This window comes from Falco naumanni, chromosome 2 (genome assembly GCF_017639655.2).
Source record: "Falco naumanni isolate bFalNau1 chromosome 2, bFalNau1.pat, whole genome shotgun sequence".
NCBI lineage: Eukaryota > Metazoa > Chordata > Aves > Falconiformes > Falconidae > Falco > Falco naumanni.
Genome location: NC_054055.1, coordinates 13,097,563 through 13,118,978, shown reverse-complemented (window position 1 = coordinate 13,118,978; position 21,416 = coordinate 13,097,563). Strand labels below are relative to the sequence as shown.

Below are 21,416 nucleotides of genomic sequence, written 5' to 3'. Positions count from 1 at the left end.
TATGTAATCCATTTGCTACTATACTAACAGATACAATGTTTCAGAAAGATATTATTTATTACGCCTTGTGATGTTCTTGTGTGAAAATTCTATGGAAATGTCTGATATTATAGATCTGTTCCTTTTTCTCCAACACAGGATGACAGCAAACAGGCTCAGTTCTTAGCTTTGGCAGTAGTCTACTTTATTTCCGTTCTGATGGTCTCCAAATACCGTGATATACTAGAACCACAAAGAGAAACCGCAAGGTCTGGGAGCCAGACAGGTAGAAATATCAGACAAGAAATAAATTCACCAACAAGTACAGGTATATTTGTTTTCTTCAAATGTTACTTGATTATTTTTTTTAGAGCAGTAATTTTGCTACAAAGTATTTTTAATGAGCAGCTAAAGATCCTAATAGGTAATTACTTGCTACTTTCTTCCTGTCTAATTATTTGGCTCTTTAACATACTTTGGCAGATTTTAGTTATTCTGTATATTTGCTCATAGGGTATAACTAGTTTTCACTGGCATATTGCTTTTTTATGGCTTTTTTCCTTTAACTTGAAAATAATTAAAAAGAAACAGGGTGCCTGATGGAGTTAAAGCTATAAAGTACGAGATAGTCGGTCAGCACAACTTCCTAAATCTCTTATTTGTTAGGAAGAACAGATAACTTTAACTCTATACCATGAAATATATAAACAGCAAACACAGCTGTTTGCCCATGTGAACTCCTTTTGTTTGAGTGAGGAGGTTTGTGAAAGGGTAGTGAGTACTGAGTACTTTCCTGGAGTCCTCTGTGTTGGTGCCTGCGTTTAAAAGCCTGTGGAAAAAATGTAATAAAAAGGAGACACTTCTGTTGCCTTCTTTGACTGAACTGTTCCTGATTTTTGTTAGAAGTAGTGGTTTTTACTAGCATGTGTTCTTCAGCCTGAGAGGGAGGGAGTCTCTTAGCTGTCAGAACCCATCAGAAATTAGGAATCCAAACTTTACCCCACTTTGTTTCAAATATTATACACTGTCAGTTCAGTAGATTTTTTTCAAGTCTGAGTCAATTGATTCTAACTGTACCTTCTGTGTTAAAGGAGCTTAAAACTGTAACTGAATTTGTCCATGAAGGTCTTTATGTATGTTTTTCTTCTTGTACTGCTTTTAATGACTTTTTCCATTTACAGAGTTGCTAATTTTGATTCTTCATAGACCTTTTTTTCCAATTTGTGTCATATTTACATTTAGTCATTATTTTCTTATTCATCATGATGTTTTGATTTACTGCTTATACATAATTTCTGAAGTCCATGTGTTTGTAGGCTTTCCATTATAAATGTATTACATGAACTTAACTATGAGAAATCATAATTTTTTGCACCTTCCTGGTTATATGTTACGGTTCTGCACTAAGAAACTGCTAGTTTCAGTGAACTATTTCATCCATAATTGTCTTGCCTCTGTGTGTGCATACATATATATCTCTCTGTGTGTCTTTTCCCCTATGAATGTTGCTCTTGAAGTGCCCAAATAATAGGTATGCTGTTTCCTATCTCTTGATACAGAACTTGTTTTCTTCCTTTAGAAATGCATTTTTTTGTTGATAATACCATATTTGCATGTTTCAATGAGATAGGATATCTGTCATGGATCCACAGTGGACCAGACCACACATGAATACTAGCTGGCTCACATTTGATTCCATGATTTTCTCCACAGTTGTGGTCATACCATCTATCCCTCACCCAAGTTTGAACCATGGATTCCTTGCCAAGTTAATTCCTGAGCAGAGCTTTGCCCACTCATTTTACAAAGGTAATATTAACATCATCTCCTAACCTGTTTGGGTGTTCTTATTTAATGTAATGTAATTCAAGAACTAACTGTGATGTAATTGTTGATAAATAAGTATACGCCTCAGGTTACATGGAGATCAGACCTGATGATACCTTTAAAACTTTAACTTCCTGCCTACATTTCTCTAGGAAATCTCTTTCCCTCTTTTACTACCATTTATTAACTTTACTTATTATGAAATAAAAGAAATTAAATTTAAAAAAAGAAGTCAGGAGGAGGGAATGGATGTAGAAAATTTAAAATGCTTTTTTGGTTTGTGGTTGTTCTGCTACAATATTAAGTCCATAAAAATAAAATCAGGCCTATTTTAAAAATATTGCATACCACATAAAGTATGTAGTACTTTTGTAGTATTCCCTTTCCCCATACCTTTTCCTATACTTTTGCTTTCCTTTTTTGCTTTTTTCTTGCCTTCTTGATGGTATGTAAACCTCTGGTATTGTATGTATTGTGAATTATTTTATGCCTGTTAGTTAATGTGCTGTGCTGTGCTTTTCTTGAAGGAAACTGCTTTTGTGACCAGAGCAACTATTATATGTTTTGGGCCCGATTTGTTTTGTTTGTTTGTTTGTTTGTTTGAATAGATACTATATTATGTAGGGAATAAGTCTTTCAGATATCGTTACTTGAAAAAGAGAGAGTTACCCGAATGTAACTTCAGCCAAGTTTGCATGTACATTTTTCCCATTTCTTTGCATGCACTGTGCTGCAAATACAGAAATGTAAAATAGGTTAAAAAAATTAATCTGATGAAAATATTCTTGGTATGATTTTGAAAAATCTCAGTGAGTAAAAAGACTGATTTATAAAAAGCCTAAGAAATTTAAAGTTGTATCTTATTTATAAAGAACAGAAATAGTTAACTTCCTACTTTAGTAGTAATACAACTTCTGTTTATCATACGCTGATCTGGAAGCATTATGTTAAAATATTCATTACATCAACATCTGGTATTTCTTTATATTATGAATTGTTTTGATTTCTAACTACTAGTAAGCAAGGATTTGTAATTTTGATTAATAAGATTATCTGCCATACAAAGAAAAGAAATATTTTGGATCATTCCATTTGCTGACATAATATTCTTTGTTGTGATATAGTTGCATTTGTATGCTTTAATCCATTGTTGATAAAAAAAAAATAATTTGCTCTTAGTTCACAAGAATACTACAGTACTATGTAGCACTACAGAATAAACCCCTAAAACTGTTAAATACTGCTTTCTCATCTTTTGTTGTTGTTGTTGTTCTATTTGGGGGGGGGGGTGGGGTGTTTATAGCATGTTTCTGTGTAGCAGGTACAGGATATTTTATTTTTAGCCACCTTTGTTTGAAAATTGGGATTGGTTAGACTGCCTCAAAACACAATTATTTAAAGACAATTTAATCGTCATTAAATTCAATAGAATAAACATAGATTATGCAACATAAATGAGATTATATTGCTATTTGTACGAAGCTTGGTATTTGATATAATGGGTGGCAAAAGGAGGGGAAAAGTAATCTTCTATCTACATGTAGTACATGAGTAAAATATATGTAGGCAGAAAAAAAGATTAGGGAGAAGTGGAGGCAGCCATACAAACCAAAATATTTCAAATAAAGCATTTTTTAAGAATTCTATCTTTTGTACTATTGTCTATAGTACTTGTTTTACCTTGAGTTCACGTAAAATATAGGTTTGGTTTCAAAATAGTTTAATAAAGCTATAGTAAAAGTGTGAGTGGGTTAAAAAAGAAAAGTGTTTTGGCTTTAGAAACAAATTATTCAGGAAAGGAAGTGTTATCTGTAGTTAGTTATTTTATTTGTTGATACCATCATATACTTCAAGTTTTTAACTTTGAGCTCTCAGCCACTTATACTGAGCTGTTTCACCCCTTACAGAAGAAAAATGTTTCTGCTTTTTATATTCTAAGCCCATTTCCTCAGTTTCGAAAATTATCAGGAAATTAAGTGGAAAAAAAATGTCACCACTGTCAGAAAAAGCTAAAAGTTAAAACCTATTTTGTCCTTTCAAGAATCTTTCATTCCAGTGGCTAAACCAATTGGTTTCCTTTTACTAATCTGACATGCTTTCAGATGTTGGCAATAAGCATGTAATATTTGAATATTATTTTAAATATTAAGGTTTTTAACACATTATAGAGTGGTTTAATGTAGCATTTAATAGTAAATTTAAAGCAAAATCCTATTTTTTTAAAAAAATGATAAAATTTCAGTTTTTACATGGTTACATGGAAGTCTTTATTTTATTCATTCCACATGAAAGTAAATGGTTGTGAAGGATTTGTTCCTTGTCAGTCCAATTCAATACAGTAAATTGTATCATTATTGTTAGAACTGTACAGGACTTCTCTGGGACAGATCTGTGTGAATTAAGGGAGAGGGATTGGCTGCTTATAGAAAATCCATTTATAGTAGATGGAATCTAGATATCTGTCCAGGAAACTTGGCAGGGGAAGAGTAAGATAGGAGTAGGTGTATCATCAGTATTTAAGTAAAATACTGATTTTGTTCTTAGTGATGATTTTTTTTTCTTTACATGGGGCAATATCTTCAGTTAAAATACATATAAGGCAGTGTGAGGCCCTACTTGTCTTGGACACATTACAGTATTTGGTTGGTGTATGCTTCTTAAAACTACAGCTGGTGGCAAGTACAGCTTACAAGAATTTTAAACATTTTTATACTTGATATGAAACTTTTCAGTTCTCATCGTATAAAGTGTTGACTTTTGCCTAGTTCATTGGTGGTATTATATATGAATATGAAAATATATATGAATATGAATAATACAGATAAAATGTAGTATTGTATTGTAAAGTATGCTTTGCAGGGAAATATATTCTAACTTTAATTACAAATGTCTGTAGCTAGTAAAATCAGAATTTAATGTTTCTTCTACTGTTATGCAAATATTGTTCACAAGCTATATGTTATATTATGGTGCTTAAAGGAGGAAGGACACACCTAGGAAAGAAAAAATAAGCCGATGGTGTCCATGACTACCATTTAACAATAAAAATGGGTGTTTTTCTTTATAATGTTCTATACTTCTGTGTTAATTTTTCTTTCTAAGCTGATTAATGAGGAGAAGAAAAATGTTACTCTGTCTATAGATTTACTCCTTGTCCTAAGTCTGTTGCAAGTGTCTGAGTTTCTTGTACTGGTTTCTGATAACTATAAAGGGTTTGCAGTACTTCTAAAATAGTCTGTGCTTAGTCAGACAAAGTGGAACTTCCAAAATTAAAAGAAAGCTCCCTCTCTTTTCAATTTAGGTCATATATAGTATTACTCTTTGGAGTAATTTATTACCACAGTCTCAAGGAAAATAGCGGATCAGAACTATTCTCTTCCATCTGAAGGATGTCTGAGAAACACATCCTACAAAAGTAGATGTTGCTAGACTGACTTCTTTCTGTTCACAATACCAAAAGATTAGAATGAGTTAGATTTTTGGAATGTCAAATGGCTCAGTTTCTCTGTGTTTATGAAGATTTCAAAATGGAGACTTTAAACCAAGAATTGTTTAAATGCAAGATCCTCTCAAATGATCTAAAAAGTTTTCTGGCGTATAGACCTTTTGGTTCATCAGATTTCTTCAACTAACTGTGATGAAGATAAGTTCTTCAGCATATTTAAAATATTTAAGTGTAGTAAAGGTGGGAATAACATTTAAAATTACTTTGCTAGAAGGGTAGAGTTGTTTTCATCTGACTAGTCAAAGATGATAGAAACACTCTTTATCATTGTCACTATCTCTGTGACTGTGGGTGTTGCAGTATGACCAAAACCTCTGTAGTAGATTTTCAGGTTTTATCTCAAAATCATCAGTCATGTGTGAGTTGTACTTTCTGGAAAATACCAGTAATGAATCAATGTCTGAGTTAGTCATCCTAGTCTCCATTTATAATAGGTGGAGAGGAGTTACGGCACATTTAGGGTACAATTCATCTGGTCTGCTTTAGAAATCTACTTAAAAAAGAGATAAAATGGGCACTAGTCACTACAGATGCCATTGTAGACCTGTGCCTTGGTCAGATTAGTCCTGGCTTCTTTGACTAGGCTTAACTGAACTCCAGACACAAGGCGTGCTTTATGACAAAAGCTGCCATGAAATTCTTTGATCTCAGGCACTTAATCCAGTCTAATGACATTATGTGCCTTAGTAATATCCCCATCCCATAGATAGCTATAATTTGCTACTTACAAGTTCATAGTTACATATTCTTTATGAGTACTACATATCTATGGTTTAAAGTAGGAACTGTATGTCCATGTACACAATTACACAATGTCTTCAACCTAATGATTGGCAGGCTTGTTCCCTTCACATCTGGCATCTAATAAATCTCATCAGTGCATCTCATTGTCCCTCCAATATCCCTTACTTCTTGTCTACCTATGTAACAGTGTGCAATGCAACTAATCTGCACCTTTCTTCATTATAAAGTGTTTAGGAATACTGATTTGTTTCATGGTATGGTTGAGGGTATTCTCAATTCTGTTTGGGGTTGGTTTTGGGGGGGGGGGGGGGGGTTGGGTTGTTTGTTTGGGTTTTTTTTTTTGTCTTATAAGTATTCCAGTCTCCTTTTTTGCCTGCTGAGCATTTGACTTCCTCGAAGGTGACGGTTCCTTGCAGCCTGGTGTGCTAGCGAACCCTTTTATACAAATCTTTGACCTTCATCTTTAGCAGCATCTTCCACAAAGATTATGTGTGCGAAATCCTAGCTGTGTTGTATTTAGTAGGGAAGTAGTGCTAAAGCTTGATCTCTACTCCTTGTGATGGGGAATGATTTCAAATCCTATGAAAAGCTTCCTTTCAAATTCAGGAGGATGAAGATAGTCCCAGTAAGCAAAGCTACTTCTTATGGAAGACAGACAAGCTGCTTCTGTTTCATTTTTCAAGCAAATCCATTAAATTAATCTTAACATCAGAGGAGGTTCAGGCCTTTGTAGGAGGGTTATCCAGTCTCTTAAAAGGCTTCTGACTTAACAGTACATTCTGAAAACGCATCTGAGCAGTACAACTTGCCAGTTCCCACAACCATTTTAAAATAAACTTGTGTTAGTCAAGGCATCATTGGTGGTCTTCACTTCCAGTCAGGAAGAATTGCTCTTGTTACAGAGCATAAAATGCTTCAATTTGTATTTCTGGAATGGCAGCAATTGGAATAGCTTAGAAAATAATGTTTTGTTCTCAGTCAATTTCTTTGGTAAGATTGGGATGTTTTCCCAAAATTGGTATGAAAATATCTCTCTGTTATGTCTGGAAAGCGTGGAAGTTGAGACTGAAAAAATTGAGAGTAGCCCTTTCTTTTGCCAGGTAGAGAGTAATCACTGCATATTTTGAGAGCAGAAATGTCTTGTCATTGGAATAAAACACAGGAGAAATAGAGGAGCATAGTATCTTCTGTTAATAGCAGCTAATCTGCCTTATCATGCAACTTCTTCCAACTGCATGTACAAATTTGAAGTAGTTTTAGCTATGGTGCTCAGGATCATTTCAGATGAGTTTTCTCAATTCTGGTCATTGTTGAAGCTGTCCTTGCTTATCCTGAAGGTTTATTGGACTACTGTTTCTTTCAACAGTGCTTCCACATGTCCAGCAGCGGAAAAATGTGAATACTATTTTTTTTTTACACTTCAGCTGGCAGCCTGTTAGTTACTGAGAAGAAATTAATGTTAACCAAGTAGTGGAAAGATATTTGCACTTGAAAATTGATGTTTTCACTTAGCATTATTCAGGAGTGTTTCAGAAATGAAAGCATTGCAATTCACCTTATAACATCCGAAGAAAACCAGTATATAGCTTATCACAACATTTTATCAAAAATGGATTGGCTTTTCAAGTCCCTTGATTACACTCTCTGTATCTTTCCAAAAGCGCTGTAAATTAACAGATTTCTTAAAGGTATGTGCTGTGGATTGACTGGAAGCTGCTGGTTGTTTTTTTCTTGACACAAGAAACTGTATTAAAAAGTTGCAGAAACCACTTTTTCTTTGAAGACAAGTAAAGCATCAAATTTCTCTAATCTCATAGGTATACAGTACTCTGGGTATTGTATATTGTGATACTGTTGTTTGTATTCCTATATGTAGTAGTACAGAGATTTCCAGCCTATTTTGAAACTAAGTATTTTTCATAAGGGTAGCAGTCTAACTACACAAAGTGGACTAAAGGACTAATTTCCATTGCCTGTCAAAATATCCTTTGCCTCCACGAAGTCCTGACAAAATTCATGACTCCATCATCTTCAACGTCTGGTTGTACATATGTTCTCAAGAAACTGAGGGAAATATTATAGGGGACATGGATGATCACGAGAATCATGAAATTAAAATTCTGTTGAATTTCTACCTGCTACTCAAAATTATCATACTGCTTTCCTGGTGAAATACATGCTGCTTATTCCAACTACCTCTGAGAGGGCATGCATTTGAGGATCATGAGATAGTAATAAATACATCTTGAACTAACATTGCCCTTCACCAACTACTTAAGGCATCAGAAGAAAGGTTTGCACATATATCTCATTATAGTATTGATCAGTTATTTACACATGCAGCAGTGGTAATAGGGATTATTTTTTTGAAGTAACATCACTACTTCCTTTCATCTGTGTGTGCAATTTACAGATGTTTTAAACGTCTTTGATTTTTCAAAGTAGTGCTTAATAGAAAACATTTTTAGTGTAAGTTTCATCATATGCATGGAACACATTCTATGCTTCACCCTTAACTTTTGTTGCTGGGTGCTGTAACCTAGGTGACAGAGTTTTATTTCTTTTGCAGGGAATGTCTAATCACAAAAAAACATAAGTCTTCTCAGCACAGATCAGAAATACAGATATTATTATAGATAACTACCAACAAATCTATTTTTTCATTATGTGTTTTTGAGTTTGCACAGGACAAAAATAAAAAAAAAGAGAGAAAATACTAAAAAAAAATAGGAAATTCACCTAGAGAAAATATTACCGTATTTTTCCTAATTTGTATTTGGTTTTTGTTTTAAATGTAACCAGCTGGTTTTATACCCTAAAGTTGACATTTCTTTAATACAACTTTTCATTTTCTTAAATTTATTTTATTGTAAGTCTTTTTTAGTTAATGCCTCAGTAATGCTTTGTATTAGGACTGCTGACATTTTGTTTGGCAACCAGGTAATCAATCAGACTGATGTACAGATGTCTTATCTATCAAGCACTGAGTGAAAGAGGTTTGATTAGTAAGGAATAATTAAGACATTGATTAAAGACATTGCCTAAACAGATCAAGAGTTATGTCTGTCATAAGCGGCTCTTTTAATACTCTTTCTTTAATCAAGGTAGAATGAGCTGCCCTGTGTGCCTGCCTGAGTACAGGAGTGACTGCGGGGAAGGAAACAAATCAGAAGACCTTGGAGTATTTGAGCAAATAGAAGCAATTTCCAGTGGGCAGGAAGAGAAGACATACACTTACAGGTGTCCAGCTGTGAAAAAGGGCTGATGATAACTCTCTCCTCTTTGGTCACTTCCCAGGCTTGATTTCCCCACCCCCAAGTCTTTCATACCTCCATTTCTCTCCCATTCCAGAGCCACTCTATTTTTCCTGGACCAGAGCTACATCCTTTCTCCTCACAAATCCACTCTGGTTAAGGGGAAATTCCCAGCCTTCTGTCTTAAACCTCCTGTCTCAAGATTCGTGCCTTTCCAATTGCCAACCCACCCTAGAGTCTTCCATACCTCCTTTAGTGGGGCACAGCTGAAATTGCCTATTAATGCGTATTTATTACATGAAGAGTATTACTGGCCATGCTGCCAAAATGAGTACCTTATGTGGTTGGGCTATGACCAGGATCACTATTCAAGGGATTTTTACTCTGGTCTCTTTTTAACTTTCACACAGAAACAGAAATGCCAACAGGAGAAAAGGTCTTGGGTAGATACAGAGCAGCTTGGCATCTTAATGTTTATTTTAGGGTGTTTCTTCTCAATGTTGTGCCTCAGCCTTTGAGGACATTTCCATTGCAACTCCATTCTTGGTTACTGCTTTCAGTGTACTTTTAAATCAGATCCTTATTACTCCTTGATTCTGTCCCCATACTTAGTTTCTCATCTCAGATTAATTGCACTGCTTCTCTTTTATGAAAACTAGTAGATTAATATTCCTAGGAATAATTTTTTCACTCCCTTTTCATAGGCTACAGCTTAGGAATTGCTTAGTTGACTCTGCCGCATATGGCAGAAGGTATAATATCACTGCCTGGTTGGATTGAAAGCATTTTCAGCTTGTACTGTACTGTCCCTGAAGGTTTGTAGAATACTACAAATGGGTTTATAAAAGGCAGCTAGTACGGTTATTATCAATGCCTTAAGACAGCTATACAGAAAACAACTTACAAATTTTCCAGTTACACATGCAGTCTGAAAGGTGACAGCAGCTCCTGTATCAAGATTACCCCAAACCTTCTGTTGCCAAATATGGCTATATTGTTTGCAGCAGAAATTTGACAGTGATTGGGGATTCAAATAAATTTTCACCCATATTGTAAGCAGGTAAAAATAGTAATTTTCATACTTTTTTAGTTCTGAAAATTTTCAGATGATTTTTATCTAGTAGGGAGGTTTGGTGAAGTGAAAAAGACCATAGGAATATACACATAATTTTTCCATTTTTTTGAGGTAAATAAAGATTAAAAGCAGAGTATTTTGTGTTGTCATTTTTTATAATGGCAAAATTGTATGTATTTACTGCAAATATGAAATGTCTCATTATTAAGTTAATAGACATGGGGGGCAGTGTATTTTTTAGGCATATGGAAGCAGTGCAAGAGCTATTTAGGTAACTCAGTAGGTTAAAACAATTACAATACACTTCATAAATCACAAGCAAACAAGATATTTTAAGGAAGGAGCGTGACGGATGAGGTCACCAGATATACAATATGTCATTTAGTTAGCTTAAGCCCATATTTTTCCCATAATGTAGTAGATGAACTCATTAGTTACAATGAAAAACACTAAGAAGGAGACATCTGGCTTCCAACTGCCTATTTCTGACAGAGTTAAGATCGCTAGATCTAGTAATGTTTCTGCTTTGTCTACTGACATGGCCTTGTGCTGCAGAAAACTGATGAGGTTTGCTTAAAATTTACAGGCTTACTGTCACATTGTTATAACATAGACAGATGCAATCACTTATATTTTTGCTTCTGTTCATGTTTATCATTTTGCTAAGTTTCTTGGAGTATTTAGGATCTTTATAAAAGTGTACGTGTTATCAGTTTAAGATTTTTCTAAATAACTTTACGAAGCAGTATTCTTTATTCCTGAATTCCGAAGGCAACAGAAGTGCCATGACACGGTATAAATGAACATAGAATAAAACTTGTGGACATGCAGTGCTGTCACTAAAATTGGTTGGGTTTTTTGACCCATGCTAAGGAGTTTATAATTTACCTAGAATAGTACTATTAATAATGCTCATCCAGACGGTCTTATATTATGTCTTTTCAGATGTATTTATCTGAATTTCACAAATACTAATTTGCTAGTATTCTTATTTGAGAGGCAGTTATTAAGCAGTTTGGTCTGAGTTTATTTTCCTTTGATTTACAAAAAGTAAATTGGACCTTTTAAACCCTTATTCAATTAGCTTGCTTGATGTTTTTAAAAATGAGAGTTAATGCATTGTATTCAGGCAGTTTTTAAAGACTTTCATTCGAAGTGATAAATCAGACTAAGCTTAATTGACTTAGTACAGCATATTCATATTAAATACTGGAGACAGTAAGAAAAGTGAAGATACAAGTGTGGTTTCTGTGGAAATCAAGTGTCCATACACTTGCCTGTATTAGATTAACTTCTCTTGATATTTTTTTCCTAAATAATTTTAAATAGTGTTATGTATTGTATAGTATGTCATATCTAAATCCCATATCCACAAATTTAATTTTCCTTCCATTTTTAGCTTCAAAACCTCTAGGCATTTTATTCTCATTTGGGAACAAAGGATTACAAGGTACCTGCTGAGTAATTAAGTACAATCCTATTTGTAGCATCTTGAAATTAGTTCTGTTTTTTGAACTTGCTACTCTGAGTGGACAGGTATTCCAGAATCTTAATTCCGTATTGATGGCTGTTATTTCCCAAACTGAATTTATTCCTGCTGAGTTTGCACTCAGTATTTCTCATGTCAACTCTTCCATTTAGCTTAAATCCTTTTTTTTTTTGAGTTTGTGTCCAGAAAATACGTGTATGACAGTTGTTGTATACCATCTCGGTGTTAGTTTGGCCAGACTATATTAGCCAAACTCTTCTTTTCTGCAACAGTAGATCACTGTGGATCTCCGCAGTGGCATTTCCATCTGTCTCAAATACAACAGTGTACACAGTATTCCATAACAAACCGTACCAAAGCCTTCTCTAATGCCATTAATACTTAACTGTTGCAGGAACTATTTCTTCAGAAAAGTTTGGAATCACATTTGCCTTTTCCATGGCAGTGTTGTATTAGTAACTGAATAGTTACCCAGTGACTGGTGTATCCAGGTCCTTCTCTTCAGTCATTTCCAGTTGGTGAATTTCAGTTACAATGGGAATCTCTGTCTTAGTCACTGGATGTATAGCTTTTCACTATTAAATGTAACTTGCAGTTCTGTCATAATTCCTTCTTATAATCATCCCTCTGTGGCCATTAATTGTACCTTGTAACTCTGTCATCAGCAAATTTCACCAGAGTGGTTTTACTTTTTCACCTGAAATCTTTATTAAATTTTTAAACAATATAACTCCCATGGTGGTTGCTCTCAGTCTGGTGGTTTGTTTTTTTTTTTCTTTTGAAGCTATTTGATGGCTTCTTCTTACCCAGTTTCTTTTCCCACAGTCTATTAATTTCCAGGTTCTCCTGACTAAATTACTATCTGTTGTGACAGCCCCAGCTTTACTGAATTTACTACATTGGCCCTTATTTTCTTTAAGCAATAAATATTTTAAAAGCTCTTTTAACAAAGCAATTTGTAATGTCTCCTTCTGTTGCATTACTGTTCTTCACTCCAGAATAAATCCTGGAATCTTGCTTACTGTTGAAGATTTGCAGTTGTCCAGATCATTTTTACCCCTTAAAAAAAGAAACCATGTGTGGTCTTCTCCAGTCCTGTGGTGCTATCTCCACTTACCTGTTTGGCAAAACTATTTGCTACTAGACCAGTAATTTCATAGACTGTATCTTTCAAAATTGGCTTGGACTCAGTTCATTCCCATGATTTTAATATCTTCAAATCTTTTTTCTGGTTGAGTTAGGGTATGTGAATTTCCACAACCACATTTCTATCAACTTTCTTGTCTCGTTTTCTGTTCAGCATGATTCACTTTAATGAAAATTGAAGTTAGGTGTACTCTAACTTCACCATGTAGCGGACCATCTTCTTTTTTCAGTGTCCTCTTTTCATTGACCTAATAAAGGAGCCTTACGCTATCTTACTTACCATACATTACAAGGGCAACAACCTACTTGACTGGCAGTCCAGTCCTACTCCTTCCTTCAGTTGAGAAGTGTTGTCTTTATATGGGTGAAGTTTAAAAAGACAGGTAGAAAATTTATTAAGGTTATTCTGTGGATCAGATGTCCTTCTGTGCCAAATATAGGCAGTATTAAGTAGATATGGATTTTTTTACTTCCTGGCCCAGCAGATGCTAAATGTATTTTATGCAGCTCATAAATCCAGTTTCGACTTCCTGCTTCACAAAGCAGGACTCATATCTATTTGATAAGATGTGTTTAAGGCACTTAGGAGAAAAGGAAGAAGGAAGTGGCTTCAGTGTTTATGGCTCTTAAAAGAAGAAAGCAATACTCTTTATAATGGGTTATTCTGCTTTGTATTTTTAAAAGTCTCTTCTGTTCTATCTGTATCTGCTTGTTAATCCCTGTACACATGATGAGGTTTACACTACCATTAGTTCAAACATGTAAATAATTTCATATGGATTTTTTTATATGCACATGCATACACACATACTTATGTGCATGGCTTGGCTGAACAGAGGTTTGGCTGCAACACAAGGAAAAAAAGGAGAGTTTGCCACCTGTAAAAGAATGGGCAGGCAGCTCTGGAAGGCTATAAGGATGTCACAAGGTTATGCAGGGCAAAGATTAGAGAAGTGAAAGCCCAGCTAGAACTCAGGCTGGCCACTGCTCTAAAAGATAACAAAAAATGTTTTTACAAATACATCGGTAACAAAAGGAGGGCCAAGGAAAATCTTCAGTCTTTACTGGATGCAGCGGGGAAGATTGCCAGGAAGGATGGAGAAAAGACTGATGATAAATACTTAATGCTGTATTGCCTCAGTCTTTAACAGTAAAACCAGCTTCCCTCTGGGTACCAAGCCCCTTGAGCTAGAAGACAGGGATAAGGAGGAGCAGAATGAAGTCCCCACAGTCCAGAGGAAATGGTTGGTGGCCTGCTGCTCCAGTTAGACATTCACAAGTCTATGGGTCCAGATGGGATCTACCCAAGGGCAGTGAGGAAGCTGGTGGAGGAGCTCACCAAGCCACTCTCCATAATTTATGAGCATTCCTGGCAAACTGGAGAGGTCCCAGAAGACTGGAGGTTAGCCAGTGTGACACTGATCTGCAAGAAGGCCCGAAAGGAGGATCCAGGGAACTACAGGTCTGTCAGCCTGGTCCCGGTGCTAGGGAAGGTTATGGAGCAGGTCATCCTCAGTGCCATCACACGGCATGTGCAGGACAACTGGGGCATCAGGCCCAGCCAGCATGGATTTATGAAAGGCAAGTCCTGCTTAACAAACCTGATCTCCTTCTGTGACAAAGTGACCCCTGTCCCGTGGATGAGGGGAAAGGCTGTGGATGTTGTCTACCTGGACCTTAGTAAAGCCTTTGACACCATTTCCCACAGCATTCTCCTGGAGAAACTGGCTGCTTATGGTTTGGATGGGTATGCACTTCACTGGGTAAAATCCTGGCTGGATGGCCAGGCCCAGTGAGTGGTGGTGAATGGAATTACATCCAGCTGGTGGCCAGTCACAAGTGGTGTTCCCCAGGGCTCACTACTGGGGCCCATTCTGTTTAATCTCTTTATCAATGATCTGGACAAGAGGATCGAGTGCATCCTCAGTCAGTTTGCAAACACCAAGTTACAGGGGACTGTTGATCTGCTTGAGTGCAGGAGGCTCTACAGAGAGATCTGGAGAGGCTGGACTGATGGGCTAAGGCCAACTGTATGAGGTTCTAGAAAAAGTGCTGGGTCCTGCATTTGGATGACAACAGCCCCACGCAAGGCTGCAGGCTTGGGGCAAAGAGGCTGGAAAGCTGCCTGATGGAAAAGGTCCTGGGGGTGCTGGCTGACAGCCAGCTGGACATGAGCCAGCAGTGTGCCCAGGTGGCCAAGGGGCCAGCAGCGTCCTGGCTTGTATCAGAAACAGTGTGGCCAGCAGGGCCAGGGCAGTGACCGCCCCTGTACTGGGCACTGGTGAGGCCGCACCTCGAACCCTGGGTTCAGTTCTGGGCCCCTCACTGCAAGAAGGGACGTCGAGGGGCTGGACCATGTCCACGGAAGGGCAACGGGGCTGGTGAAGGGTCTGGAGCACAAGTCTGATGAGGAGCAGCTGAGGGAACTGGGGGTGTTGAGCCTGGAGAAAAGGAGGCTGAGGGGGGACCTTATCGCTCTCTACAGCTGCCTGACAGGAGGGTGTAGGCAGGTGGGGGTCGGTCTCTTCTCCCAAATAACAAGTGATAGGACAAGAGGAAACGGGCTCAAGTTTTAGATTGGATGTTAGGAAAAATGCCTTCACTGAAAGGGTGGTCAAGCACTGGAACAGGCTGCCCAGGGAAGTGGTGGAATCATTCCTGGAGGTGTTTAAAAAATGCATAGATGTGGCGCTTAGGGACATGGTTTAGTGGTGGGCTTGGCAGTGCTGGGTTAATGGTTGGACTTGATGACCTCAGAGTCTTTTTCAAACTAAATGATTCTATGATTCTAAGTGTTAAAAACGTAGATATTTTACACGTGACTGTATCAAACAATCGATAATAAGTTATGTGATTGTTATTAAAGTTACATTGCTGAAGCACATTTTGCTTGGAATAGTCAGAAGGGCAGACCTTCATCTGAGTATGTTGTAATATCCATATGTAATTTCCATAATATCTAAACTGCTATATCAGAACCATTAAAAAAAAAAAAAAGTTCCTATTTCATACATAGGCCAGCTAAATTTTATATTCAAGACAAGTGCTCTAATGAAAATAAAGTAGTTTAAAAATAAATTAAAAAATCAGTTTGAGTGCAACTTTTTGTCATTAAAAGTAGCCACAGTCTGTTGCTCTAAAAAAATGTAACCAAAAAGATGAATATGGAAGTTATTCATAACTCTAGCAAACTTTCCTTTAAGCATAGCAAATTACTCTTAATTTAATGAAGTTGTTATGTCTGTTTCACCGAAGTAATTAATAAAGGTGTGTTTTTCTCGATTACAACATGTTATAGAGTCCATATCAATCTGGAAGTGTTCCAAACTCAACAGATTCCACTTTCCTGTCTCTATAAAGCTGTGTTTATTTTGTTCTTAACATTTGCCTGAAAGAATTACAGGATTTTACCTTTTGTGGGGAAAGGGGAGTTATCTAAATGCAATCTAAAATCAACAATAACATCCTTTTTTATTCATGTATAAATAAATTTGTATGCAATGTAATGATAGGTGTGTAAAAATGTGTATAAAACAAAAGACAAAGCAACCAAAAGGTCTAGCAGTTTTCCTTTGAATGTAAGCTTAATATTTGCTGACAGCAATAAAAAGACTCAATTTTATAGTAATCCTAAAGTATAAATGATTGCATTTTTCTCTTCCAGTAGTCTCACAGATCATACAGATATGCAGTCAATAGGTTATAATTTTTAGTGTTATTTTTTGCTGGCAGTATTTTGCTATTTGATTACTGTGTGAGTAGTGGGCTGTAATTTCTAAATGTCACTGAGCTTGCATAATGCAGCTTTGGGCTTCCTCTTCCAAGCTTTTATATATGCCAAACAGCTGTTGAAAGCAAAATGTTTTGTATGTAGAATGAGTTTTTGAGCTTTAAACTGTTAAGAATTGTGGACTTTCTAACACATTTCTGTCTTGTAAAACCTTGTGGTCATATTTTTAGGAAAGAAATAAAAGTTATAAATATTGTTCATAATCTCTATTTCACTGCAGAGACACCAACTGTATTTCCAGAAAATATCAAAGATAAAGAAACACCGACACCTGTTGAAGATATTCAGCTGGAAAGCTCTATCCCTCATACAGATTCTGGAATTGGAGATGAACAGATGCCTAACATTTTGAATGGGACAGACTTGGAGACCAGCACAGGCCCTGATGCTATGAGCGAGCTGTTGTCTACTTTGTCTTCTGAAGTGAAGAAATCTCAGGAGAGCTTAACAGAAAGCCCCAGTGAAATCCTGAAACCTGCATCATCAATATCCAGTATCAGCCAAAGTAAAGGCATCAATGTCAAGGAAATACTGAAAAGTCTTGTGGCAGCCCCTGTTGAAATTGCAGAATGTGGTCCGGATCCGATCCCTTACCCAGATCCTGCACTGAAGAGAGAAGCACAAGCTATTCTCCCCATGCAGTTTCACTCATTTGACAGGTATATGGCCGGTTTCATTTTATATTTATGTAAATCAGAAATTTGAAGGACTTTATTTTTTTTAAACATGGTTATTCTCTGTTGGTTTGTATTAGACTATGTTAAAAAACAGCTGCGTTACTTCTCCGTTTCTGTGTTACCAAAACAGACCGTATAGTACAGACAGAAGTAATTCACGTTGTTTTTCTCTGTCAGCAGTAAATAAAACTCCACGAGGTACTTGGAAAGCAAGCCTGTTGTAAAGAAATATTTTTGCAATAAAAACGTTTTTCTTTTAAAACAGCATTTTAGTGAGGAGCAGGAGGGGTAGTATCTGCTGATACAGAACAGACTGTGCAGAAAGTCTGTCAAATATTCTTTCTAAGGCTTAAATCTTAATTGGATCCATCATTGCACTGTTTTCTGGTACTGAAATGCTTCAACCATGGCAAATTGTTTGCATGGTCATGGTGGAAGCCAGTTTCTTTTTAGGTCTTTAAACAGCAAATGTGCTCAAAAGTTAGTGTTTAAAAATAAACTGCTGAACATTTCTGCGAAGAGTCCTTTGTTTCTCTTTTTAGGGGGTATCTTCCCACCTTCTAATGAATCTGCTTTTCTTTAAATGTCCAGTCCATCTCAGTTATCCTGAACATAGAAGTTGTGGTAAGATGTGCAGTTCACATCCTTCCAGAAGAAGGGTAACCTGATCCATCGTGGGTTCAATCTTAACCTGTGCAAATAGTTAACTTTTATAAGTGTTGATCTGGTTACATTTTCCAGTATGACAAAGACCCCTGCAGTTTCTTCCTAAGAATGTTTCTTAAAAGTGAAAAATGGAATCAAGACTTAACTCAAAGAAATCGTAAAATATGTCTCAAAATTTTAAGCAAAGTTGTAGAAGTGTATAAGTTCATCATACAGGTATGAGGAAATGAAAAATAAAGCAAGAAAACAACTATGTTGCGATCTATAAGAAAAATCACAGACTTTTACAGCACACCTGAAAAAATTACAGAAATGTCTTCATTAAAAAAGTCTTTAAAACAATATGCATCTTTCAGTGTAATGTAAAATGCAAGAAGATACATGAGAATTTTGGAATAAAAGTGAAGAAGCAATTTTTCATTATGAATTCCATAAAAAATCTGGTGCCTTTTTGTCTGTATATATACCTTAGTACTGAGGCTGCTTTTCCAAAATAATTCAATAAACAATCAGGTAGTATCTATTGTAACAAAGAAAATCTGATCAAGATAGGAAAAGTGAAATGTGCTTTAGAAGCAATTAATATATCCCTTTCAAATAATATTACAGATCTTAAGGCCATGCCAGAGAAAGCTCATTTAGGAACAGTTTCATTAAGGGTTTTGGTTTTTTTTCATCAATCTGCATGTTTTGATTTTAGAGTGATTTCAATGTGAATTGAAAAATTTTTTTTTTTCCTATACAGTTAGGAATTTTTCCTTATCCTCCGTGAGGAACCATTGTATTCTAGAATGTATTCTTGTACAATAAGGAGTACAAAAATTTGTGCTACATAATAAATAACTAATAAGAATTAATAATACCTAACTGCAACCACCAAAAGATTGCTTTACTTTAGTTGAACGTATCCAGCTAAATTTCTACCTGGCTCAATTAAGAAAAATATTTCATTCAGAGGCTTGCTGTTAATTCACAAAATGCTAGACACCTAAATTAAAATGGAGCCTATCACTTCATGAGATATCTTTGTTATCATTAGAGGGAACCTAACATCAATTTGGTTGAAGAGCTGAGTTCTATTCTGCATTTCTAAATTTAGAAGAAAACATGAAAAACTCTGAAGATCGGCAGTAGGTTGGCCATAACATGTATTTAGTGGGAGCACCTCCATTATATTCTTCCTGCAACAGTGTGACTGCTTTTACATTTTGAACATCATTATTAATAGATGCTAACACAAAATTATTTAATTATTTGAGAGGTGCTATTTGAGAGATGTCTAGACCCCGTGGATTTTCATAGCTATTTCATTCTTAATAAGTTTGCTTAGGAGCTAAGGGGTTTAAGTGTTTTGTTTTTTCCTGGTCCTGTTACCCTGCTGTCCAAGTTGTAATTCCAGGATTTGCTGTACAAAGTGTACAGCTGTGTTTGGACCTTGGTAGCATATGTTGTACCATGTCAGCTCTTGGCATTGTTTACTTCTTCAGAAAAAAAAAAAAGTGGTAATGGTTGAAGTTTAGGCAAAAGAAGACCCATTTACAACAATTTTGTTGGAGTATTTTGTTTCTATTAAATAGATGATCCTGCTGTCTGATTTTACTGCGTGAGGTAAATAATGTTTTTCAATGTAACCCTCAAATGTGAAGGGAAAATTGACAGGTTCAGGCAGGTCTCGGCAGATTAGGAAATGTTAAATTATTTCCTCCAACTAAATGGATGTTATTGTGGGCATCTTGATGAAAATACTTGGCCCACAGGACCTCAACTGGCTTGTTGTAACTCATGGCTACATTACTGAATGATGAGCACTCTTCATGAAATTACCTCTCTGTGCAGTTTGCTCATATTTTCAAAGTACTTGCTTGACCGCTGTGGAGGTAAAAGATGGGTGGTTGTGGTGTTGCTTTTCTTTTTCAATTTATGAAGGAGGAGCAGATTGAGATCCTGACCCTATAACTTTTCCTGGGGTGCTGAAACAAAGGGGAGGCGGGAACGAGATGGGAATTTAATACTATGTTGAAATAATATTAGAATTAATTAAAATATTAATTGAGAAAACAACATGAACTTTAGCTTGTGGTGGTTTATGAGCATTTTGTATGGCCCATAGTATCCCAATTATCATTGAAAAATGAAAAAAGAATTACAGTGTGATTGTTCTTCTATACTTGCTCATTGTAAATATAATTGTACTTACTGATATAAAATAACAAGTAATATACACTGCATATTTTTTAAAAGCTGACACTGTGCTTCTGAACCATATTACTGTAGGGTCTTCTGTTGCTACAGTTTATGCAGTTCTGGTACTTCACTGAGCAATGTGGCTATTGGTCATGTTTATTCTCTTTAGGGAGTGTCATGAGTAATGGAGTGTATTGTTTCGTCAGGTTTTGTTTCTTTCAGTTTTTATAAAATGTGCACAGTCATTCCATATTTATAAGTAAATCGAGGTCAGATAAATGTTAACATTAATCAAAAAATATTCTTACTCCTTGTGAGGCTAGACTTTTATTTTATTTTTGCATTTGGATGGCTGAGTGCCTTGTAAAAGAAGAGTTAAGATAATAAGTAATTAGTAAAAAAATAACTGTATCTTTGTTGTTTTAAGATATTTCTGTAACTATAATCACAATCTTACATGCAGGTAAACCCTATATAAAACAAAGTCCTGAAACCAGATCTGAAGTTCAAAATTCTATTTTATAATTTAATATGATGTATTTTGCTCTGCGTTATCTTCTAATCGTACATTGCTAATATGTTCGTAGGAGTCATTGTGTAATAGGCCACAGTGTGTTCTTCCAATAGAATTTGTGCACTCATAAATGAAATATAAAAGCAGAAAATGTGTCCAACATGTTTTATCAAATAGGACTTGTGTGTAGTTAATGTATGCAGCAGTTCAAGTACTATCGAATGTAAATGATGAGGTGATATTGATGAAAGGAGGGGATTGAGGTCTCGGGGGGCGCTGATGACGGATTGAACAGAAGCGGCCTTGCACCACACGGAACTCAAGTCTGTCGTCTTCACCACTCAAAGCCGTAATGGGAGGTGGCAGTCTGAAATGAGTTGCCACGGCAAAGAGTATTATTTTTGAAATGCTTTCACACAAATCACTAGGCCCTGCATACAACTTAGTTTCATGCTTTAATGTCATCAGGAGGCACAAATTGGTGTGTCTAATTGTTTGCCACCTGCCAGCAAAATGAGCTGCCAGCCAGCCAGACGGGTTTGATTGTCTGTCAGCTCTTCAATAGA

The 21,416-nt window shown here is 36.1% G+C and overlaps 1 protein-coding gene across 6 annotated transcripts in view; it reads left to right on the top strand.

Moving 5' to 3' along the window:
- The window catches only part of NBEA (neurobeachin), a 506,742-nt gene that overhangs the window by 193,566 nt on the left and 291,760 nt on the right, over positions 1–21,416 (top strand). For 4 of the 6 annotated variants that reach the window (XM_040584004.1, XM_040584003.1, XM_040584006.1 and 1 more), the window contains exons 29-31: positions 139–307; positions 1,693–1,788; positions 17,030–17,468. In XM_040584004.1, the coding sequence (XP_040439938.1) occupies positions 139–307; positions 1,693–1,788; positions 17,030–17,468 (704 nt within the window). The remainder of the gene's footprint in view (positions 1–138; positions 308–1,692; positions 1,789–17,029; positions 17,469–21,416) is intronic. The other 2 variants (XM_040584007.1, XM_040584008.1) reach the window with 1 other exon arrangement.